The sequence below is a fragment of the Astatotilapia calliptera genome, chromosome 4 (genome assembly GCF_900246225.1).
Source record: "Astatotilapia calliptera chromosome 4, fAstCal1.2, whole genome shotgun sequence".
In the NCBI taxonomy this organism is placed as follows: Eukaryota; Metazoa; Chordata; class Actinopteri; order Cichliformes; family Cichlidae; genus Astatotilapia; species Astatotilapia calliptera.
In genome coordinates, this window is record NC_039305.1 from 24,822,673 (window position 1) to 24,846,684 (window position 24,012).

General features: G+C 41.1%; 3 protein-coding genes across 4 annotated transcripts; 2 read left to right on the plus strand and 1 right to left on the minus strand.

Moving 5' to 3' along the window:
* Positions 1 to 14: 14 nt before the first annotated feature.
* LOC113021179 (ADP-ribosylation factor-binding protein GGA1-like) lies at positions 15 to 7,540 on the minus strand. Its single transcript, XM_026165670.1, has 17 exons — positions 7,435 to 7,540; positions 6,507 to 6,591; positions 6,077 to 6,152; positions 5,874 to 5,972; positions 5,637 to 5,760; positions 5,297 to 5,397; positions 5,114 to 5,194; positions 4,591 to 4,728; positions 4,402 to 4,483; positions 3,547 to 3,660; positions 3,279 to 3,434; positions 3,084 to 3,157; positions 2,799 to 2,986; positions 2,355 to 2,584; positions 2,077 to 2,246; positions 1,815 to 1,925; positions 15 to 1,276 (listed from the first exon to the last, which is right to left on the minus strand). The coding sequence occupies exons 1-17, from the start codon at positions 7,475 to 7,477 to the stop codon at positions 1,166 to 1,168; spliced, it is 1,983 nt and encodes a 660-aa protein (XP_026021455.1). The 5' UTR covers positions 7,478 to 7,540; the 3' UTR covers positions 15 to 1,165.
* A 2,778-nt stretch (positions 7,541 to 10,318) lies between these two features.
* On the plus strand, positions 10,319 to 18,323 carry LOC113021181 (MICAL-like protein 1). Of its 2 annotated transcripts, none has more exons than XM_026165672.1 (15): positions 10,319 to 10,584; positions 10,987 to 11,035; positions 11,131 to 11,272; positions 11,512 to 11,600; positions 11,685 to 11,827; positions 12,925 to 13,298; positions 13,444 to 13,489; positions 14,180 to 14,795; positions 14,925 to 15,047; positions 15,282 to 15,408; positions 15,512 to 15,602; positions 15,688 to 15,761; positions 17,530 to 17,644; positions 17,721 to 17,764; positions 17,936 to 18,323. In XM_026165672.1, the coding sequence occupies exons 1-15, from the start codon at positions 10,442 to 10,444 to the stop codon at positions 18,058 to 18,060; spliced, it is 2,301 nt and encodes a 766-aa protein (XP_026021457.1). In that variant the 5' UTR covers positions 10,319 to 10,441; the 3' UTR covers positions 18,061 to 18,323. The 2 variants fall into 2 exon arrangements, with proteins under 2 accessions (XP_026021457.1, XP_026021459.1); XM_026165674.1 differs by having other exon boundaries at positions 11,515 to 11,600.
* Positions 18,324 to 19,249: 926 nt separating this feature from the next.
* On the plus strand, positions 19,250 to 22,740 carry polr2f (RNA polymerase II, I and III subunit F). The gene is made up of 5 exons (XM_026163731.1): positions 19,250 to 19,412; positions 19,600 to 19,669; positions 19,803 to 19,933; positions 21,414 to 21,485; positions 21,603 to 22,740. The coding sequence occupies exons 1-5, from the start codon at positions 19,393 to 19,395 to the stop codon at positions 21,691 to 21,693; spliced, it is 384 nt and encodes a 127-aa protein (XP_026019516.1). The 5' UTR covers positions 19,250 to 19,392; the 3' UTR covers positions 21,694 to 22,740.
* Positions 22,741 to 24,012: the final 1,272 nt, after the last annotated feature.

Consider the following 24,012-nt stretch of genomic DNA (forward strand, 5'->3'; position numbering starts at 1 on the left):
ACTTCTTTTGATCACCAAGAATAAATTTTATTTCCCCATTTTACCAGTGTTATGCTCTCACACATTTCAAATGTACATAACAGAACTGCTATATCTGGCATTTAACAAAGCAGTCTTACTGGAAATTAGTGCAGTGGAATGTGATCGGGATCCTGTGGGAGGAAGTGTTCAGCATGGCTGTCATGCATCGCAGATTGTAGAAACGATCTGAACACGTCTGAGACGGACACCGCGCTCAGAGCACCGGAGTGCAGCTCAGTTTGCATATGCTCAAGTTTTCCATTTTTCCGAATAAATGCTTACACAACAACTCAAATGTCAAACTAATCTCAAAATTGAACTCATAGCGTATTAAAGATGACTATATTAATACGTATCTGAATCTGCACGCCTCAGATGACAAACATGTAACAGATGAGAAAAAGAAAACTGAACTTTAAATAATATTAGAACTGCAAAATAGGCACATATGGCAGAAAATACACAGCTTTGATGTTAACAGTAAATTTTGTTCATTACACAAGATTCGAGGGGTCAGCTAGAAAAACAAAAGTGTTAAAACAATCATTCTCTGTGATCACAAAGTGCACTCAGTCAATGTGAAAGAAAAGCAATCAACGTAAACAGACACCACAACAAGTTGATTCAGTTCAGCCTCGTTTTGCAAACTTAAGAGTCGCTTTGTGTTGACGTTGGGTTTTGCAAGCACTGTGTCCCATTTTTCACCGACCGCAGCATGCTGATGTGAAGGTAAACGGCTGATAATGGATTTCGACTGCCTGAGGTGAAAAATAAAGTACACCAAATAACCTAATATGCACACAGTTGTTGTAGTTTACTTCCTTTGTAGCACTGTGTTTAAAAAAAACAAAGAAAGAAAAAAAAACAACTGCAACAACTATGAAGCAGCTGTTGCAGGTTTGTTTAAGCAACCACATACAGCAGACTAGACCTAGACACGTGACTTGTTATAGCAAAGCGTACACACATTACACTGACTGCGCATGAGTGTAATCAGAGGAACACAATCAATACCAGTCAAAGAAAGTACAACATGACTGCAAAGGAAAAAGGTTTCAGCAGGCCTCCAGCCCAGGAGTCAGTTTAGGGGGTGGGGGCGAGTCTGAGAGCAGAAAGTCTGTCAGGTTGTGGTTGTGTTTAAATGCTATAGGTTCCCCCATTTCTCCGGAGGCGGAAACTGTTCTAGACTGCCGCTCTCGCTGTGCTCCTGCTCTCCCATGGTGAAGGTTAATCTGTACTGCAGCTTCACTTTCTCCTGAGACACAAACACATGCAGAGAGAGGCTAAGTATGACAGCTTGGATTAATGCTCTGGGACAAGAGGAATGACAGGCTCCTTGACCTTCCCATCAGATGACGGGATTCAAATGGACCCATTATGCTTTTCCTTATTTTCTGTCACATCTGTAGTTTTTGTTAAAATTCATTAATCATGGGCATGAATGTCAAAATAATTTTGGGATAGGAATTTCTTTTAACTTCTTGTTTTTAAAAGGCTAAAAAGTGGAATGCTGTACAAAAAGAACAGTCCAAAGAAATAATTAAATGGGGTACAGCCCAGTGCAGAGTTGCTTTCAAGCTTGTGTTTAATTCTGCTTTCTCATTAAATTAAGTTGGGGCTTCATTTTTCTAGATCTGTAATTCTTTTTTCCAACCTTGGCCAAGATAATCAGCACTGAAAATATGCTGCACTTATCTATTGCTGAACAGTTTAAAGGCTCTTTTTTTCTGGCCTTTGCTCAGCCAGACATCACAAGGACATTTCTATCTATTCTGTGAAATATCCGGACCTACCTTGTTTGGATTTGCTAGCAGCAAGATCTGTGTGACAGCAGCAGGAGGGAGGATGGGGTTAAAAGCGGGGAGCTCCGTCCCTGACGGGGGCTGCAGCTTCACGGCCATCGTCTGCAGTTGATAAATAAAAACAACATTAGGTTTTGTTTTGTTTCTCTCTCTTTTTTTTTTTTTTTAACTGAGACACTAAATCAGCAGCTGTGGATCTCATTTACTCCATCTGACAGAGGGGACAAAGGCCTTGGACTATATCAGTGCTGACCTTTGGAGCAGTAGTCTGGAAGTTTATGTTGGTGACAGGCACAGGGGCTGACGAAAGCATGGAGATAATCACCACCAGAACATCGGGTCGAGACAGAGGAGAGTCGCGAGCGAAGTGAAAGAGAACCCGCAGACTGTGGCTGTCAAACACAGTTACAGGTAACAGACTACCTGCAGAAAGACAGGAAAGAAAGGAAATTAGTTCATCATATACCCAAAACACTCAAAACCAAACAAGCTTCCTTGGTATAAAACCAATAAGTGATCTCGTTTACTTACTGGGCTTAATGGATTCTAAGGGTACAAAAACGTCAGTCAGAGAAACGTCTGCAGAAGAAGCCTCAGTGTGAGAGGGAGACACATCCAGCAGTGTGGCTTTAAGGCTGGGCTGGGAGTTGGGAACAGGTGCAGGAGGTTCAGCGGTAAAAGCTGGAATTGGATTTGGAGCGATGTTTGTCCCGGTCTTGTTCTGGAGGTCTCTCAGAGTCGGTTTAGACTGCTGCTTGTCCCTTAGAGAAGAAGAATGAGCAACTCTGCGTCAACTTTTGCTCTGAGCTCTTAAATGATTTTGATCTGCTTTTTCCAGAAACGGTAGTTTAACCAACTCCTGACTCAATGTTGATGCTGTCCAAACTACAAAACTACAAAAGTATTATGGCCATCTAGAAGCCTTTTCCTATGAATTCAGCAAAAATGTGATCGTGCTCAAATCCTGTTAGGTACCATTTGACCTGCAGGCCCTCTGGAGGTAGAGACTGCTGCAGCAGGGTTTTTCCCAGCAGGTCCAGTTCATCCAAGGCAGAGTTCCCAGGAGTGGAGCCAGATGAAAGAGGCTGAGAGTGGGGAGGCGGATCTGGACTCAAAAGGAGACTGGGCGCAGTTGCGATATCTGTATCTATGCTGTCAGAGGACTGAAAGTTTAAAAAAATAAATAAATAGAAAAAATGAGTACAGGAAAAAAATATGAGAGCTTCACAGATGCAATAATAGATTTTCTCCACCGCTCACCTGGAACGAGTCCCATGCGGTGGAGTCCTCAGGCTGTGAGGCGGGGTTAGAGGTGTGTGTTCCTTCACTTAAACCTGTGTGAGGTGCAAAGTGTTGTAGTATTTAGGAACAAAAGTTTTCTTTCCCTCAGTTTCCATTCAGGACTCTGAGATTTAAGTTGTATGCTACATACGCCTGTCTGACGTGTTTTATTACCAAGCGACATGAGTTCGTCATCAAGGAGACTAATCCCCATGTCCCCATGTGAGGGAGGGTTTAGGCTGTCTGTGGGAGTGGGAAACTCTGGGAAGGAAGGCGGCGACTGTGGTGACGTGTCCAATCCTGACAGATCTAGCAGCGCTGTGCCTCCTCCTGTGAGAAATCCATCAGTACTGTTGATCCGTCACTAAAAGATTCTTTTAGACAGCTCATTGTAACACAGTAAAATCTTTTTGGCTTCTTTAGTGTTCAAAGCTTCACCCACCGGTTTGTTTCTGTGTGTTTAATGTGTTGTTTCCATTTACAATCTCCCCTTTCACCTGCTGCTTGTACAGGTTGATGACTTGAGTCAGGCTGTCGTTGGCCTGCAGGATCTCCGCTGAGGAAAGATGACAAAGTGCTCATCCTTATCACTGGATTTAATCAGAATCGCCTGCCTCTGTTAGAAAGACTGCTCATAAACTGTTGAACCAAAAAAGAAAAATAAATTCATGCGCTAATAGAAACCATCACTTTATTTCTTTAAAAAAAAGAAATACTATGAGAGAGATTTTTTTAGACCATCTATAGGTCACCCTTGTTCTTGAAAAAGCAAGAACACTTCTCCATTCCTCTGAGATCCGACCTCACTGTCCAGGGTTGTGTGGTCAAAAACTCCACTTCTCTCTTTCCTAGACATCTCTACACCTCCACAATTATGTCATCTGGACCAACTCTTCATAGTTGCCCTCACTTCCTCCTCTCTGTCTCCCATTTTCTACATTCATCAGCTCCTCAAAGTACTCCTTCCATCTTCTCAACACACTCTTCACTTGTTAGGACATTTCCCCTAACCTGACTCACACCCTTTCCAGGTCGATCGCTCCGTCCAGTCAGTCGGTACAAACCTTTTTTCTCATTCCACAGTGTCCAGCCTCTTATACAACTCACTACAAACATTTGTCCCTGTGTCTACTTTCCTCACTTTTTCTTTGGTAGCTTCCTTTGAAAAATTTCCCTTACTTCCTCATTCCATCACCATTCCCTCACTTTTCATTCCATCCATCACTTGAGTGATATGATAGTGGAAAAAAAGGAGAGAGCTCCTATTCAGTGGCAGATGAATAATAACTAAGCTCACCCAGAGCCTCGTCGTTGTCCTCCGTGTCACTTGCCAGTCTGAACAGTGTTGGCCTCATTTTCTCACAGCGCTGATACAGGTCCTGACCACACAGCACACACGCCACGTTAAAAAATACTTTAAATGGAGATGGCTTCAGGTTGATTTACAGTGTGATCTTTTGATTTAAAGCATCTGTCTTTTTCTCACCTGAATGAGTTCAGCATTGCTCTGATCCGTAGCCGTGCTGTCGTAGTCCTGCAGAAGCTGGGTCAGTAAAGTGACGCTCTCCTTTACCTCCTGAATGGCATTCACCCGCTTTGACACCTTCTCTGCACGCCTCTGATCCTAAAACCAACGAGACACAAACTCACAAACTGCACACATACCGGGTTTTGGCCAAAAGCAAGTGCACATGTAGGAAACAGTCATGAACAGACCAAACTGTGGTGACCTGTAACACAACAAACACAGCCAGAGGCAGTAAAGCAAGAGCGCAGCAAGGTCAGGGAGAAATCAGTTCAGGTTCATGGATGAGAGCAAAGACTAATTCCTGTTAGACATGAAATGAGTACAAAAGACGGAAACACCCACAGGGCAATTTCCCAATTTCCTCTTTCAGTTATTGCTCCGCTCTGAGTGCACCATTTTACTCCTGTTCCTAAAAATCACACATCGCTGCACCGAATGAATGTGGTGAAGAAAATAGGAAGGAAAAGGAAAGAGTGTTTACCTCTTGGACCATTTCCTTAATGAGTTTGTTGGCGGCTTTGAGGTCTTCGGGGTGCGAGCTGTTCAATAGGCGAGACAACATCTGACAAAGTAGAAAGTCAGAGTTCACATGAGGAAGAACATCAGATGCTAGTTCATCACATCTACATAACTCATTCATATATTTTAGTACGAAAGTCCTTACTTTGGATTTCTCTTCATCTTCAAAAATAGCATTCTTGGGTCTGGGTGGAGGAAGGTTGAGTAGCTTGTCAGGTGGCAGCTCAGGATCTTGTTTAACAATACCTGATTAACAAGCAGAGAACATGAAGGTTTTGAGTTATTTAAATGTGTCTAATCATTTTCATTAGTTGATTTACCTCATCTGTTACAACGTAAGGCATTTTATCCACGTGGGCCTATTACTTTAATTTTCAGCTCCAAATGTTCAACTCTATTACAGCATCTTCATCTTCAAGTTCAGCATAATTACTCTTTAAAAATGGGTTTTGACAGGATTCATCAAATGACAGATCGACTCTTACCTTGTTTTTTCAGCATTTGATAAGCGTCTGAAATCTTGGCTTCATCTGGTAACGCCAAAGTCCAGCTATAGATCAACTCCAAAACTTTTATCTTAACTGGCTCAGGGGACCGTGTTCCAAGGTACTAAATTGGAGATGAAACCCAGGTCATTTGCACAAAAAGCTCAACAACAAGAGAGAAGGAAAAAAAAGACCTGTATCAAAGAGGCACAGACACAAAGAGACCTAAAGTCCTACCTTGGGAGAAACAACTTTGATGAGTTCATTGAGAAAACGGAATTTGCCCACTTCACTGTGAAACCTTTTCCCGCAGTTTTTCATACAAGTCTCCAGGACCTTGAAATTGAAGGGTAGGAAAAAAAAAAATCTAAAAATGGCAAAAGCTGAAACTAAAGCATCTGAAAATAACTGAACAGATCCTGATTCTGATCTGAACTTACAAGTAATGCCTGCATGGCCTCCCACTCTTGTGGAGACTGGATCTTGTGGGCCAGGAGCCTGGTGGCCAGCTGCGGTCTATGAACATGTCACATTTTTGGGGGTGGTTTATTTAAAATAAATGATGCATAAAATTATTCAAAATTCTAAAATGACTGCTGACAAAAGCTCTTTCCTAAACAAACAAAAACAACAACAACAAAAAAAAAAAATCTGTGCTCAATTTCTATTACCCTTGCCATTTTCAAAAACAACTAGAAATTGGCATAATATATGTGTTGATATAGCTACAGTTACCAATGTTGTAGAAGAAAAACTGTCCTTTTGTAGAAAAGATGAACATATCTCTGAAGACATGATCACAAGGCTCAGTAAGACTATAATTATGTAATGATGTGTAAATAATGTCTTGGCCCTGGGGCCAGCTCTTACCCCTCCAACTCATTGTTGAGCTGGTCACAGAAGGCATGGATGCTACTCCAGTCTGTGTCTCTGTTTAGTGGATTTGTGGCTCTGTCTGAAATGGGATATCACATAAAAATGTATAAATGTTACCAACCTTTCCGAATCTTATTATTTTTTATGCTTAAATGCTTATGTTTTCGGATTTTGTTACTGCGAGTTGTTATAATGTCCTAGTATCTTCCTTCAGTTAATTACACCCATATAAAACTAATGAAATATAAGCACAGCGACACAGCCTATATATAGCCGCCAAAATGCCTCTAAAACGCTTCTTTGTGGCAGTTTAAGTAAACATTACAACCTTTATTAATCATTTTTGGACGTTTATGCTATGTTCATAAAAGAACTACAAATATTTAACATACTGGCCACGGAGTGCATGAGGTCTTTCACTAAACATAAAGGTTGTCTTGTCGAAATATAATGTACAAAACTTGGACTAAGCAGGCTAGAAGTGTATCCCAGCATGTCATCAAGCAGACTACATGGGACAGGTGCTAACTGAGTGTAAGGTTAGCTAGCTTGCTGTCGACAGTCACAGTCGTGACAGTGTCTTCTCGAGCTTTTCCACGAAGTCACAGGTTTGCTTTAATCACAGTCTATCCTATGTGAATGCAAATTCTGGGTCCCACGATCTTGCCCCCAGCATCCCGGTTTAGCTATAGAGTCGTAAATCCAAAGCCAGCATGTCTGTGCTGTGTTGACAGCTGGAAGGTAGAGCTCCGCAGCTAGGTTAGCATCCTGGGTGTTACGGCGGGGTCCGAGTCCCCTCTAACGGGACAAACGCAGCTACGGTGAGTTTTCATGTCATCTACAACAACTCACGGATAGTAACTTCTCAGTGTCGGGGTCCCCGGACAACACGGGCGCAGGAGAATAAGTTTAAAACACTCACTGATACGTGACTCCAAACTCTCTGCATCGGGAGGCGCAGCCATAACTGCGAGATTTATGTGGTGCCTCGATCTCGCGAGAAGTGGATGGACACGTAGAAAACAGAGTTGAATGACATAGAAAGCACTACGATATTTGTAATACATCAAGTAAAGGATCTATCTCATCTGTATTATATATATATATATATATATATATATATATATATATATATATATATATATATATATATATATATATATATATATATATAGTAAAATTAATAATATTTGGTATGCAATACATAATTCTGACTACAGTGGGGCAAAAAAGTATTTAGTCAGCTACCGATTGTGCAAGTTCCCCCACCTAAAATGATGACTGAGGTCAGTAATTTGCACCAGAGGTACACTTCAACTGTGAGAGACAGAATGTGGAAAAAAAATAAAAAATAAAAAAAAAAAATAAAAAAAAAAATCCATGAATCCACATGGTAGGATTTGTAAAGAATTTATTCGTAAATCAGGGTGGAAAATAAGTATTTGGTCAATAACAAAAATACAACTCAATACTTTGTAACATAACCTTTGTTGGCAATAACAGAGGTCAAACGTTTACTATAGGTCTTTACCAGGTTTGCACACACAGTAGCTGGTATTTTGGCCCATTCCTCCATGCAGATCTTCTCGAGAGCAGTGATGTTTTGGGGCTGTCGCCGAGCAACACGGACTTTCAACTCCCGCCACAGATTTTCTATGGGGTTGAGGTCTGGAGACTGGCTAGGCCACTCCAGGACTTTCAAATGCTTCTTACGGAGCCACTCCTTTGTTGCCCGGGCGGTGTGTTTTGGATCATTGTCATGTTGGAAGACCCAGCCTCGTTTCATCTTCAAAGTTCTCACTGATGGAAGGAGGTTTTGGCTCAAAATCTCACGATACATGGCCCCATTCATTCTGTCCTTAACACGGATCAGTCGTCCTGTCCCCTTGGCAGAAAAACAGCCCCATAGCATGATGTTTCCACCCCCATGCTTCACAGTAGGTATGGTGTTCTTGGGATGCAACTCAGTATTTGTCTTCCTCCAAACACGACGAGTTGAGTTTATACCAAAAAGTTCTACTTTGGTTTCATCTGACCACATGACATTCTCCCAATCCTCTGCTGTATCATCCATGTGCTCTCTGGCAAACTTCAGACGGGCCTGGACATGCACTGGCTTCAGCAGCGGAACACGTCTGGCACTGCGGGATTTGATTCCCTGCCGTTGTAGTGTGTTACTGATGGTGACCTTTGTTACTTTGGTCCCAGCTCTCTGCAGGTCATTCACCAGGTCCCCCCGTGTGGTTCTGGGATCTTTGCTCACCGTTCTCATGATCATTTTGACCCCACGGGATGAGATCTTGCGTGGAGCCCCAGATCGAGGGAGATTATCAGTGGTCTTGTATGTCTTCCATTTTCTGATGATTGCTCCCACAGTTGATTTTTTCACACCAAGCTGCTTGCCTATTGTAGATTCACTCTTCCCAGTCTGGTGCAGGTCTACAATACTTTTCCTGGTGTCCTTCGAAAGCTCTTTGGTCTTGGCCATGGCGGCGTTTGGAGTCTGACTGTTTGAGGCTGTGGACAGGTGTCTTTTATACAGATGATGAGTTCAAACAGGTGCCATTCATACAGGTAACGAGTGGGGGACAGAAAAGCTTCTTACAGAAGACGTTACAGGTCTGTGAGAGCCAGAGATTTTCCTTGTTTGAGGTGACCAAATACTTATTTTCCACCCTGATTTACGAATAAATAATTTACAAATCCTACCATGTGGATTCATGGATTTTTTTTTTCACATTCTGTCTCTCACAGTTGAAGTGTACCTCTGGTGCAAATTACTGACCTCTGTCATCATTTTAAGTGGGGGAACTTGCACAATCGGTGGCTGACTAAATACTTTTTTGCCCCACTGTTTATCAAATAATTCATATATTAAAATATTGCTCTATTTCACATCAAAACGTCCGTTCAAACACAATAAATTAAAATTTTCACTTTATTTCTGAATGAAATTACAAAGTCTATTTGCATAATAGATTGTATCAAAGTATTTTAAAATATTTTTTATAATTTGAATACGAACCTTTCTAGTAAAGTAATTTTCATAGGACAAAGAGCTCGTGTGAAGAACATACCGGAAGTTGCGTTCCCTCAAACCAAAGCATTAAAAAAAATAAGCCTAACCTTTCACTTAGATGTTTATTTATTTATTTACGTTAGGTTTACACACTTTTCCTCTTACTTTCTTTTTTTCAACAATACCAACTCATGTGACTGAGTATCTATTTGTGGTCCGAGACTAAGGAAAGCTTCTCTTCCATAAAAAAAATTGGGGCGGGGAAAGTAGTAAAAGTGGATTGGAATAAGCAAAAAAAGGCACGGCCATTTTTGAATCGTTCTGTCAAGTTTGCACCCGGACAATAAACTTATAATTACAAACCTTTTCTTCCTAATTATAGAGTGGCGGCAAGAACAGCTCTGTGTCTCCCTCCAGTGGCAGCTATTAGGCATTTCATAGATTGTGTAGCACAACTGCAGAGCTAATAACTGGACTAAGTTTAAAATATCAGCCCCGTGTAACAGACCAGAGGTCTGGCAGTGTTTCTCTAACAGTTCGCTTCACTTCAGGGGCTCGGTGCATCTTTGCGGTGGAGGAAATAGCATCGAGCTGAAACGAGTAGGAGACTTGTGGTCGTGGTTTGAAACGCTGGAGCAATGCGCGGTCGCTTTACTTGCCTTTGTTTATATTTGACAAAAACAACACGAAAGGGGGGGAAAACATAAACTTCCTTCCTTCCTGCTCTTGCTGCTTCGCCACCACGACGTGCAAGTCTGGCCGCAGAGAAATAGTTGCAAAGGTAGATGCTTTGCTTCCTGTTTCCTCCGAAAAAAAAAAGCCAGACCTGCACCACTTGTATCTGATCTCTCCGACTCTGACACGGTGCCATGTTCTGCTCCCTGCCCACTTGTGAAAAGTTGCACGAGAAATGGCATCACCGAGAGTTTTGCTGGAGTGGTGCCGCGTCACATGCGCCACTTATCCCGACGTGGAAATAACTAACATGTCAACCTCATTCACAGATGGACTTGCGTTCTGTGCTATCATCCACAAACACCGCCCTGACCTCATGTGAGTAATGCCATATGTTAACAGAGCTGTCATGGCTGTGCGGAGTGAAGTGTGCCTTGCTTCTGACTTTCTAACTCCAGTTTACCCCTATCTGTTTCTGTTTAATCAGAAACAGAGGGGCTCGTGTGCACTTTGGTTAATCTGCATCTCTTTTTAACCCTTTTTTTGTCCAGTCTCATTGGCCTGAAATCGGTTAATTTGGTTTATTTGACACTGAACCACTCCTCTGGAATCATCTCATCTCTGATCTTTTAATGCTTTTTGCTTCTATTGTATTTAGAAAAGTTCATTATGTAGTTAATCATCAACTTTGTCGCTCATTTATTGTTTTTGGGGTTTTTTTTGTTTGTTTGTTTGTTTTGTTTTTAATTGAATCTCTCCAATTTCTTCACTTTACTCCAGAGACTTCAGGTCCCTCTCCAAAGATAATGCTTATGAAAATAACAAGCTGGTGAGTTTCTGATTGGAAACAAGAACGAAAGCATCCCGCATCTTTGTTTCGGTTTATTCACTTTCATTCCCTGTTTCTCGCCTGTGGGCCTGCAGGCGTTTGAGATAGCAGAAACAAAGCTGGGTATCCCTGCCTTCCTGCATCCGAAGGATATGATTTCCACCAAGGCGCCCGATCGTTTAAGCGTCATCTCCTACCTTGCTCAGTACTACTGCTTCTTCAATGGGAAGTCTTCGGGTGCGTTTAAGATAATCTGCCTGTTGTAGCCCTTAATTTTATGTTGTTGTTTTTATAGATGCTAGCATAAATTTTCAGGCTGAGGTTTGCTGTCCTGCTCAAACATATACAGTTGAATTAATATTTTGGATGCAGTGTTATCCCTCACTCTTCAGGTCAGGTGAATGAAATCAGACTGGCCCGTCCTCAAAGAAACAGTGCATGCACGGTGATTTGCGTGTCTTATCTTGACTTTACAGCAGGTCCTGCCAAATTGTGGTCATTGCACGGCACTTCCTCACACAGCCTCTCGAAGAGCAAAACTTACCATCATCCAAAGAGCATGAAGGTGAATGTTCACAGGCTATTTTGGTTCTGATTTAGTCATCTCTGTGGTTGTCACTTGAGCGACTGGTTTCTCTTCTGTTTTCAGAGCTTGACTGACAGCAAAACCAGTCGAGAGGAAAATGTTTCTGATGCGAGGCCGCAGACTGTGTGCAGTTTGTGTTTGAAGCCCGTGCACCTAATACAGAGGCATTTAATAGATGGAAAAGTTTACCACCGCAGCTGTTTCAGGTAACAGAAGGTCACAATGCTGTGCAAAAGTGTTAAGCCACCTCGAGGTTTCTTTATATTTTGTTTCCATGGAGCCAGAATTTCTTGTCACTTTTTAAAAGTGGTCTTGAGCAATAGTTTTTCAGTTTCTTTGGTCATTGGCTGCTTTTTCGCTCATTTTTAGTAAAGTCCTTGTAGCTGTTTTTCTTTTTTGTTTTTTTTAATTTCATGGTTAAACTGCTCAACACTGGCCTATGAGTCATTCCAGCATAAAAACTCCACCCAAATTAACAGATGAAACAGTGTTGTGTTTGCACATCACACACTACTTGGTGAAGAACCAGTTTTAAATTGTATATTTAGGCACTTTGTTACTAGCATCCTGTGGCAAAGGTACGTCATTATTTCCCATTTATTTAGCTGAATCTACCAACAACAACAAAATGCCAGAGATAGAAAAGTTTGCAGGCATGAAATAGTATTTTTGCACAGTTTAGAAAGAGTTATTAGTTGAAAACTAGACATATCTCGGCATGGTGTGCAGTAGGTTTGAGGAAACTGGACAGGTGTGTGACATAAAAAATACATTAAAGACCCAATAAACTATCTACAGTATGAAAAGTATCTAAAAGCCATGGACTTCAGAAATGGGGAAAAAATCCATCCACCTGAAACAGGATCTGAGACATACTTTTGGACCTTCAGTTGCTCCATCTAATGCTCCGTAAAGCTTCATCACAAATGGTCTCGGTGGACGAGTATCTGTCAAAAAGCCATTCTTAAGGAAGGATAGAAAAACAAACAATAGAACACTAACAGTCATGGATTGGCCTCCCAGAGCCTGGACCTCAACATTATTGAAGCAGTGCAGGATCATCTTGACAGAGAACTGAACAAAAGAAGAGCTTTGAATGTCCTTGAGAAAGCCTGGAGCACTATTCCTGTTTGCATGTTCCAATAAATCTCACTGCCTGTTTCCCACTTTCCTAGCAAAATATGAAGAAATGAGATCAGGCTCAATTCTTCTGAAAAGTACTGTAATACAGTAATATCTGATCATATTTGACACTCTTGATTCAGTAGATCTGGTAGATTTAGATTTCTCTTTTGTATTTCAGGTGCAAAGTGTGCCATGCAACTCTTTTACCACAGTCTTACACGCAGGGAAGTGACGCTGGCTCCTTGATCTGCGCTTACCATGCGACAAACAGTAAAGGTACTCACGTCGACGTCAGCAGGCAAACTGGATCTCAAAGTAAACTTCAGACAGTTTGTTATTCTCTGGGTGGACAGCCTATCACCAGCGTCCCTAACTACACAAAGAAAACCGAGTCACAGGACACACTGAGTTGCAAGACAGCAGAAACAGGCGGGACAGAAAGGATAGATGGAAGGACTCGTCCTGTTCCAGCACCAAGGCGGATTTCTGTAGGCCCTGTTCCTGCAGCCAGGATCAGAAGTTCACAGACTGTAAATAGCTCCCCTGCTGCAGGTAAACGGGCACACTTGTTTTCTTGTAGCTGTTCAGTCGTAATTATTACATTCCTGCTTTCTGCGTGTATTCTGGTCATACATCTGTTTCTCTGTTAAGACATAATTATTATGTGTTTTGTTTTCCTCACTCTTTCTCTCTGCAGGTGGTTTATCCAGTCCAAGCAAATGTGCAGCCAGTCCGCCTCAAGGGTAAGTGTGACAAAAACAACCTGTTCATCGCTTCCTTTTGGCACGCACTTGTCTTTTCTCATGCATCTTTTCTGATTTGTATCTAATTATTTATTAAATGCTGAAAAACGAATTGTCACATTTGCCAATAAAAATATGAACCCAGACCTGATTTAATATTGGCCAGGGTGCTTTTCAAGGTTCTTACCTTGGAGCTCTTTAGCATTTTGGGAAAGAAGAGGAAGTTCCAGGAGGCTAAATTGAGCGAGCAGTGAGCGTTAGTGTGGCCACATTAGTAAAAGTTTGCACTGACCTGGATTTGATCCTGGGTTACAAATTCTCAATGCACAAATCCGTCTGAAACGTGTCAGTCTCACAAAAACGTTGATGTTCCGGCTCTACACAGGTTTGAGGTATGTTCTGACATCACAGACACTCTTGGCTTAGGATCTAAAAACAACTACAATAGAGAGGCTTGAACAGATGACCTTGAAGGGGAGATGGGCCAAATTTGAATCAGATGTTTTCTTCCCTTTGTGGCCAAAGTCAACAGACTTAACAGCACATCGTGTGTTTTGAAATATAGGTGCAAAGTTTCTGTGGTGGAATTCAAATAAATAAAAGAAAATGCCCATTCATAAAATGGAACAAGAGATAAGGTCTTAATAACTGACTTTCTTCAATGTGTTTTTATATTCCAATACTCTATAGCACCAGCCCAGTCAGCGCTAGATCTAAAATGAAAAGCAGCCATCCATGGATGGCCCTCGTGCATCCGGGACCTTGGACACAGCTGCCTCCAGCTCCACCTCCACTTCCCACTTTTCGATCCAAATCTGCTTCTAACTTAGATGGGTCGTCCAAAAGACCCAAAGTTCCTGCTCCAAATCCTTTTGAAGATGTGCAGGAGGACGACTCTCAAAGCGAGGTTGCTAAATCTGAATCTGAAGACCAAAATAAGCCTTTTTTGGGAGCTACCCAATCAGAGTGCAGCACCTTGGCATCGCAGGAGGCTGAAGAAAAAAATGCTCTCCCACAGAAGAGCCCGGATCTCAGAGGGCGTGTTGACGTTGCAGAACCTGACCCAGTAAAAGAATTGACTGCAGATACTAACATAGAGAGACCTTGTGGTGAAAGAGGTGGAGATGGCGGTCAGATTGCTCCGTCAGATGTGACAGAAGCAGCAGGTCCGCGTCCCATTCCTGCATCAAGACAGAGTCGCATTTTACCCAGAAGTCTTTCTGTGCCAGCCATTGCGTCTGACCCTCGTTCTGCACCTGTCGGTGAAGCACAGACGGATGAAGCTGCCACATCGTGGCGAAGTAAGGTACGACAAGAGATCAGAGTTAACCAATAAAGGCCAAACATTAATGCGCGTTTCACGTTCTACCAGAGGACAGTCTCATATGGCGTTTCTTACAGTTTTCCATATTATATATTTTTTTTTTATTTTCAGCCTTCCTGTGAAAACGATCCTAAGGCTCAAAGACCCACATTATCCAAATCAAATACCGTTCAGGACCTCTCGCCTTGTCGGGGCCCCGCACCTGGCCATGGATTCCCACTCATCAAGAGAAAGGTACAACAGCTGGATTTAAAACAAACTCAAAGGCCACAAAATCTAATTCTGAGTCATTTCTAGATGTGCCTTTGTGTCATGTAGATGCAGACTCATTAAGATGAGACGTTTTGAGCAAACTGAGTAGTTTACCCAGAATAACAAGGTTTAGTCACTTTTTTTGGTGTGTGATTTATTTAAGAAATTATTTCTTTTTTGAAGTCTTCAGTTTTGGTGATATTTGTTGCTTGACAGGTGCAGACAGATCAGTGCACTTCCCCAGAAGAGCTGCAGGTGCAGATGAGAGAAGTGGATCAACATCTGGAGACACTGGAGGGAAAAGGAGTGGAACTGGAGAGGAACCTGAGAGGCTGCAAAAATGGTTCGTACTAAATAAAATAATTTATTGGCACAAAATTCTCAATATTGTGAAGCCGCTTTGTGTAAATACCATTACATTGACACTTCCTGCTTTTTTATTTCAGATAAACAGGAGGAACAAATGCTAATGGAGTGGTTCTGTCTTATCCACGAGCGGCATGTTCTGATGTGCCACGACACGGAGCTGGTTCATCTGTAAGCGTTTTTTCACTTGTGCGGCTTTTCTTTTTTTCCGTGTTTTCTGAGCATCGTAAACACATGTGTAATTTTTATTTCTCAGGACAAAGCAGAAAAAGCTGGAGGACAGGCAGACCGACGTGGAGTACGACCTCCGGTGTCTCTTTAATAAACCGGGTTAGTATGTAGCTCTGTGCATTGTTCAGTCACTTTTATCACCCACTGTATTTGACATTAACGGGAATTACTGATCTGTAAATAATTCAGGGATCAATATTATTTTATCCAAGGTTCTGTAGGCGTGATGAAAGGTCTTTAGCAGAAAGTTGACATAACTGCCATCAGACTTTTGCGTGTCAGGGGTGATTTGTGACAGCATGGCTGAAAGGGTGAAAAGGAATGTTTACAAGCCGAGACCTGCTGCAACACGGTTCAGAGATATAGTTAGAGGGTTTAGACGTGTAGAATCTTTATGATCATGTAAGAAAAGTACAGTGAAATTGTATGCAGTCCTATTTAGTGCACAGAAGGCAATCTAACTATCTCAATCAGTGTGTGTTTGAATGTGTATGTATGTCTGTGTGTGTCATTATTATTGCACTGTTGTTCACAGCTGTGAATACTGGTTGCACGGGTTAGTGAAAGGAGGCAAACTCTTCAGTGTTCATTTATTAGTTCTGGGAGATGTGCTGTTTTTCAAGTCTGTTTGCCTTGTTCCAACTGCACCGCCTCCCTGAGGGTAACAGCCAGGATGTGTGATGTGCCCATCAGGATACTGTGGGCTTTACTGTGGCACCAGGACCTGTAGAGGTCCTAGAGAGAGGAGCACAGCCGGTGATTTTCCGTGCTGCGCTGATGACCCTCTGGAGTGTTTCCTGAGCAGCGCAGCTTGCAAACCACACCAGGAAACAGTTCCGCCTGTACACTTTAAGCTCCTTGGCTAGGGAATTGTTTTTCAGGAAACCTCAGGGAGTGAAGTCGCCACTGTGCCGTCTTGATCAGCACAGTTGTGTAGGTTTTCCAGGTTAAATCATCATCCAGATGCAGGCGCAGAAACTTCAGTCACTACACAGTCCCTGCTGATGTGATAGGCTAAGGGTCTGTTTCTCCAGAAGTCCATTATTTCCTTAGTTTTTGTGGTGTTGAGGAGCACTTTGTTTTTCCACAGAGAGGACAAAGACTGATGGTCTAAGAAGAAGACCACAGACAAAATTCATGGGTGTAGTGAAGGAAGAAATGAGTGTTAATGAGGCAGATGAGACACTGCGGTGCTAAAGGGAGCAGCTGGAAAGAAGAATAGATGATGATCCTAAAAGAAGGAAAGAAGACCCAGTTAAACAAACGTGACATAGTAATAGACTTGGTCATTTATTGGTTTGGGAAAGTGATCTAGTTTTGGCCACTGTGAGGGAACAGAGTCTGAGATTTCACTAACCTTTGTTCCTCTGTGACCTCCCGCGCTACAACACACCCACTGCTGTGGAGGGTAACAATGCTCCAGCATTTCCTCCATTTGAAAACTCGCTACTGTAAGTCTAGACTGGTGGAAGTCCAAACAGTTTAGAGATGGTTTTGTGAACTTTTCAAGCCTGATGAGAAACAGAAACACCAGCTCACACTTGACTGTTACGTCTGTCACTGAAAACACTTGTTTCTAATCACATATTTGAATTACCAGTTAATCTTAGAGGGTCACATACTTTTGCCATTCACAGACTGGTAAGTAACACTGGATCCTGACATGCTTTTTGATTCTAAATGGTGCAACAAGAACAAGAAACACTACAAGAAGGCTCTGAGTTGACTCTTAAAAGGCACTGAAATGAATTAATGTTTCTATAAGAATATTGTTGCTATCCTATCAGTGGAATCCAATGGAGATCGCTGATTTGTTAAATGAAATCTCATTGTGTTGAACTTTCATTGTCATCATCTGCACACACAGACAAGAACTGGAGTCAGGAGGATCGAGATAAAGAGAAGAAGCTGATGGATGAGCTGGTCACCATCATTGAACAGAGGAACCACATCATCAGCTGCCTGGATCAGGACAGACAGAGGTACTTAAGGAAAAAAAATCAATTATGCTTTTGCATTGTACATTTTATCTGAGTGCAACTTTGTTTTTCTGATTAGGGAGAGAGAAAATAACGTGCTTTGGGAAGATGTAATGAACAAAGGTAAGATAACGAGCCTTCTAATAAAAGCTCTTTGGTACTGTTTTGTATCTTCTGTTTTGCCTGTATGACGAAGGCAGAAAGAAATTGATTCGTTGGATCACAAATAATGCTCTATGTCAATGTTTGCTTACTGCTTAATGTTTGTTTTGCTGCTCTTTCGTCTCTTCTCAGACTTCCAGAAAGAAGGATTAAAAGAGCTAAGGAAGCCCAAAAAAGATTTCAAGCCTACAAAAGTACTAAAAATCCTGAACCACAAAGAAGAAAGCACGAAGAACTCTGTGGATAAAAAGAGTTGAAGAAGTGTCAGAAGCTCTCATTGTTCATGTGTGAACAGTATGAAATATGCACTTATTAAGTACATGCTTACTAATTATGTGTTAAAGCCCAGCTCAGTAACATCACCAAACAATTTGTATTGTTCTCAGTTGGCACGATATATGCATTATTATTAATGTGTTTTTTCACTCTAAAAATTATCATCATCTTATTTTTTATGGTATTGTATGATCACATACTCGTGGGGTTTTTTAAGTGTGCAATAAATCTCATGTGTTAAGTACTGTCTGTAGTGCATTTGAATTCAAAACAACAGACAAAAAATATTTAATATACATGCACAATGTACCTGTTAACACACCAGTAATGTAGGATTATGTTCATTCTCAATTTTGCAGTGTTTTTTTTTTCTTCACTATGATTTTAAGTAAAAGGAAAATAATAAAGAGCAGAGGCTGAAAATACTTGGTGACTCAAAATATGAGTCTTAATTTGTGGTTCTAGTAGATCTTATTCTGAAAGTTTGTTTGACGTCTGAAAATTAATGAAAAAGGGAGAAAAACGTGTTGGCTGTCAAGTCTAAACGAAACCCAGGTTAAATTGCATTTAATCAGAATCAGAATACTTTATTGATCCCTGGGGGAAATTATTTTTTGTTGTGCTCCATTATAAACCAACATAAACATAAACCAACATTAAGACAAGATAGACAATATGCTAACTAAGAATAGTACAATATATACATACATAAGTCACTCATAAATAAATAGCTGGAAAAGAAACGTGTAGTTGTAGCAGTAACCAGTGTGTTAAGTGGATGCGTTGTACAGGGAGATGGCCACAGGCAGGAAAGATTTCCTGTGTCGTTCAGTGGTGCTGAACGACAGCAGCTGCATTTATGTTAACAAAGAAAATTATCTGTTTCTCATAGTTTCAAACAAAAAGAATGTTTTCCTGTATTAATACTGTTGTATTTTATTTCGCAGTAAAATTAAGGGTCATAAAAAGCTACAGGCTCATTGACAGGACTGCAAAAAATAAAGAGAGAAAAAGACAGAAATACCGCTCGTACGACAAATGGCGAATTTTATTTATTTATTTAAATTACAACAATCAACTTTTTTTGTTGTTTGTTTTTTGGGGATTTAAAAACAATAAATAAATGTAATTGTACTGGAGTACAAGTGGAAAGAAAGTTCCTTTTCCTGTTTTTCATCCGGAATATTTTCCAGCGCACCAAACCACCGGAAGTTTAAGCTTCGTAGCGTTCATGTGGGTCCGTGTTAACAACAAAGTGTGTTGACTTTCTTCTACGGTTTGAGTAATATTTTACGTAAATTTTAGGTTAAAACATGTCCGACAACGAAGATAAGTAAGTAATGATGACACTTTGATGAAATTCATATTAAAATGCTTGTTTCTTTATTATAACTCGGCGCGAAATAGCATTGTAGCTAACGCGGTTAGCCACACTGCTAAGTGCTCTGTATATTGACAATTTGCTGTCTTTAGAATCTATTTATTGTCTTTAAAAACAAAACTTTGTGTCAAATTTGCAGCTTCGATGATGGAGATTTTGATGATGCCGAGGAGGATGAGGGATTAGATGATCTCGAAAACGCGGAAGACGTAAGTTGATGATTCTCTTAACTGGACAGCACAGACACTGCTTTGCTTTTGTTGTTTGTCGTCAGTTTTATTTTAGCACTACTGATCGCTGCCTTTGTATCATGTTTATTGTCGGTTGTTTTCTGGTGAATAGGATGACCAGGAGAACGTGCAGATCCTGCCCGCGGGAGAGGGCCAGCAGGCAAACCAGAAGAGGATCACAACTCCGTACATGACCAAATACGAGAGGGCCAGAGTGCTGGGGACACGAGCCCTCCAGATAGCGTGAGTGTTTCTTCATTGTCATTTACGGCTTCACGGTTAGGTTTAAGGTTAATCATGCTGGAGGTGTTGACGTTCCACGTCCAACTGATACAGAGGTTATGTTTCCCACACCAGTCTGCCGATATTCAAGAAAACCTGACATAGGAGTTTCCACTTTTGTGTTTATGAGAGCAAAGCATTTCATAACTGTCAGAGTGGGTCGTAAGGCACCACAGTCGGTGAGAGTGAGATGTTGAAAATATTCGTCCACACTTCTTTGGTCCTTTTGTCAAGTTTTGTCATTGAATATAGAACTATGCTGAAAGGTAATGTAAAAGAGTACTGCAGTATTTGAGTGCATCTGACTTTCTGGTATAGTACATTGTGTTACTTTGTCTTTTGTAGGAGCAAAGGTAAGGACTATGAATAATTGAGTGAAGCTGGTGCACTTAATGTCATGTTAATATAAAATTATTTAGCACCAGAAATATCAGTTTACCTGTGATTAGAGTTCATGTTTTACAGATGATAGTTGGATTCACGTGAGCACCTTCTGATCTTAACCTTAGTGAGATTAATGGGTTAGCAAGGTAAGACGAGGCTAAAGCCAGCGTTTTCAGTGTCACAAAGATGGCTTTCCTTTGACCTGGCCAGATCACCACAGTAACTTCTGCTAAATACACAACCTGGTCAGCAACATGTTGTGGTTAAAGTTTTAGTTTAAAATCTTATTTATTTATTTATTTTATTATTTATTTATTTATTGTCATTGTCAAGAACAATGAAATTGCGTTTGGGGCTTCCATACAACCCAAAAAAAGAAGAAAATAATAAATACCCCTTAAAACCCAAGTGTACATATTTAACCCAGTGTGACTTCAATGCAATAAGACAATCCTTAGCAATAATCATTCAGAAGTGCCACATTTTTACTGATTTTTTTTTATTTTTTATTTCCAGTAGCCTGTAAATGTGATATAGATTCTCTGCTGAAGTGAGATGTTTTGTAAATGCTACCTGTAGAACTTAAAAATGTCTCTAATGCTCACTCGACCCATTCTGCGCTAAAGGAGAGTCAAACATCGTGTCAGACGCCCCCTTTCTTATATGTGAGCACACAAAGAGCCTGAGTTAACAAAAACAGTTCTGTGATGACACCTGTCATCTTTGACTGGGGTTTTAGGTTTTGTCAAGCCAGATAGTGCAGGGAAACCTAGCTATGTTGAACTTAATTTGTAGTATATGCCTCTCATTTACCTTCTACAAACCATTTCAATTTTTAAAAAAGAAAAAGGAAACTCTGCGGCACAAAGTAAAGCACAATCAAAAATGACTTGCTTCCTCTTAAGGCACTTCCACCTGTCAGTGATTAATCCAGACTTCCTTAAATACTAACCCTCAATTATCTAAAAGAAGAAAACATGGTGTTTGTAGACTGAGCATTGAAAAAAGGCTCTAACACTGTACTGATGTGGTTTACCTGCTGACTTGTCTCCAACAGGATGTGTGCTCCAGTTATGGTGGAGCTGGAGGGAGAAACAGACCCGCTGCAGATAGCTATGAAAGAACTAAAGTAAGCCATAATTTTCTTTGATGACTTTTTGTCATTTCTCTTTTTCATGTGTGAGTGACATTATTTAAAGAGCAGGTGACTGTAACAGTATCTCTGTCTTTTTGTCCTCACTGACAGGAGCAGAAAGATCCCCATCATCATCCGCAGGTACCTTCCCGATGGGAGTTACGAGGACTGGGGTTGCGACGAGCTCATCATAACTGATTAAACATCTTATGAAGCAGTCTACGCTGACAGATCAGCCTAAGCTGCTTCACAGCCACCACCCTAACTGGTTTTACAGCTACACAAACCCAGTGGAGGAGTCTCCTTCACGCCCACTCCCAGATCCAGTCGCTGTAATTCTCCAGTGACTGTAAACATGAGGTGTACTGCATAAGACTACTTAAAGACTCAAAATAATGCAAAACAAATTAGTATGCTGTTTATAGTTCATAATCCTGTGAACTTACTTATTGTTTTCCCCTCTAACTATTTGTTTAGTGTTCATCACAACCCAGCTCATTTTTTCGTCTTTCTTTTATCTGGTACCCACTGAACTCAATTGTTTTAGCGGCTGCAATGCTTCTAAGAGCCACAAGGGGGAGATATATCTCAGTCAAACACTTAAGTTTTATAAAGGAATCCTGTATTATGAAGTATTTGTGTTTTTGAAAAGAGGTGATTGTAGTGAAATTACAGTTTTATTGTTATAAATAAAGATTTTTGTATAAAGAGTTTGATTTATGTTACTTACACTATGAAATGTAAACAGAGGTTTACAATGAGGGTGAAGTTACACTCTCTGGGTTCATAAGTCATAAAGACTTAGGAATCCTACTGCAACAAGCACTAAATGCACACATTACTGTAGTAGATCGATAGATAACAGTAAGAATCCTCACTTCCGACAGTGGGTGTTGATGTTTACACGGAGAAGTATTGTCACAGTCATGATGTATGGTGTGTGTGGCTCCCCCCGCCCCACTCCATAAACACAAAGCAGCCAAACAGTCAGTGTATTGTTTTAGGAGAAATGGGTTGTTGCCCGGGCAGAGAGACCGCGAGTGAATGCGGGAAGACAGAGAGAAAGTTTGTGAGAAAGCAGATTAAAGGATTTCTTGTAGGAGGCAGTGTGTGATGATACTCTAGTAAATAGGCGAGCGGATTATATGTTGCTTGTGTGTGTTTGTGGGAGCTCCGTGACATGTATGTAAAGACAGAACTGATTTGAAAGGAAAAAAAAATGCAGCTGGTAATAAAACTGATGAAGAAACTCGTCTTTTTTCTTCTGTAGTCGACTTAAAGCAAAGGCGTGTCGGTCACTGTGACCTCTGAGCATCAGCAGGCAGGAGCCAGTTGGCGCTGGTATTAGTAATTATGTGTAAAATGTGTGAAAAACTGCTTTAATCTATGAGTCTTTTGATTGGAGGAGACGGCGCCTCGGGGTGATGCTGCGCTTCTTTCATGGGCTGGAGAGGGTGGCTCGTGATGCTCACCAGCACCAACACAGGGAGGCCAATATCAGGTCGCCTCCAGCAGAGGGAATGACTACAATCTCCCGAGACCTTCGCTGGATCAGGAACTTCCACCTCCTACTTGATTTGTTTGTCATTTGTCTGATTTGTTTTTCAGTCCTTTACAACATGACTTCTCTTATTGCTTTCCTAGATATACGCTGACTGGCCACTGTATTAGGTACACTTGTTCACCTGCTCATTATCACAAATATTGAATCAGCCAATCACATGGCAGCAACTCATTGCATTCAGGCATGCAGATGTGGTGAAGATGACCTGCTGGAGTTCAAACTCAGCTTCAGAATGAGGACGAAAGGTGATGTAAGTGACTTTGAGTGAGGCGTGGTTGTTGGCGTTAGGCAGGCTGGTCTGAGTATTTCAGAAACTGTTGATCTGCTGGGATTTTCCCACGCACCCATCTCTAGGGGATACAGAGGAGAATGGCCAGAGGTGAGAGGCAAGCTGAGAGGAATGTGGCAAAAGCTAAAAAAACACTTAACCAACTAAAGTCTGAATGCACACCAGAAGACCACACCTGTGCCACTAGTCTCAACTTAGAAAAGAAAACTGAGGCTACAATTTGCACAGCTCATAAAAAAGTGTTTCCTGATTTCTCCTGTGATATTCTGATTGGATGATCAGAATTTGATATAATAAAAAAAATATAAAAAGAACATTTAAAAAAGGTGATGTAATCGCATGGTGGTTATTTTCTTTGCAGCTTTTAGGCCCGTTTGAGCACTAAGCCTACCTGAGTAGTGTTGCTGAACATTTCCTTTCCTTTGTGGATGGAGATAAAAGGATTGGACATGTTATCATGACAGGATAATATACCATGTCAAAAAGCTCAAATCATCTTGATGGTTTCTGAGTTTATAAGATACCTTTATTAGTCCCACGAGTGGGAAATTTCATGTTAAATATGTACTTAAATGGCCTCCTCAGTCAACAGATCACCATCCAGTATAGCTTCGTTTGGATGTGGTGAAACAGGAGATTCACATTATGGATGTGCAGCTGACACATCT

Excerpts from the sequence above, each read along its gene's own strand:
- LOC113021179 (XM_026165670.1), bottom strand. The coding sequence starts at position 7,477 with ATGGCTGCGCCTCCCGATGCAGAGAGTTTGGAGTCACGTATCA. Across the intron at positions 5,973-6,076 it reads AGGCCATGCAGGCATTACTT|GTCCTGGAGACTTGTATGAA; the intron begins GTAAGTTCAGAT and ends TTCAATTTCAAG. Across the intron at positions 5,398-5,636 it reads TCAAATGCTGAAAAAACAAG|GTATTGTTAAACAAGATCCT; the intron begins GTAAGAGTCGAT and ends CTTGTTAATCAG.
- LOC113021181 (XM_026165672.1), top strand. The coding sequence starts at position 10,442 with ATGGCATCACCGAGAGTTTTGCTGGAGTGGTGCCGCGTCACATGCGCC. Across the intron at positions 10,585-10,986 it reads AAACACCGCCCTGACCTCAT|AGACTTCAGGTCCCTCTCCA; the intron begins GTGAGTAATGCC and ends ACTTTACTCCAG. Across the intron at positions 17,765-17,935 it reads GGAAGATGTAATGAACAAAG|ACTTCCAGAAAGAAGGATTA; the intron begins GTAAGATAACGA and ends GTCTCTTCTCAG.
- polr2f (XM_026163731.1), top strand. The coding sequence starts at position 19,393 with ATGTCCGACAACGAAGATAA. Across the intron at positions 19,413-19,599 it reads ATGTCCGACAACGAAGATAA|CTTCGATGATGGAGATTTTG; the intron begins GTAAGTAATGAT and ends TCAAATTTGCAG. Across the intron at positions 21,486-21,602 it reads ATAGCTATGAAAGAACTAAA|GAGCAGAAAGATCCCCATCA; the intron begins GTAAGCCATAAT and ends CCTCACTGACAG.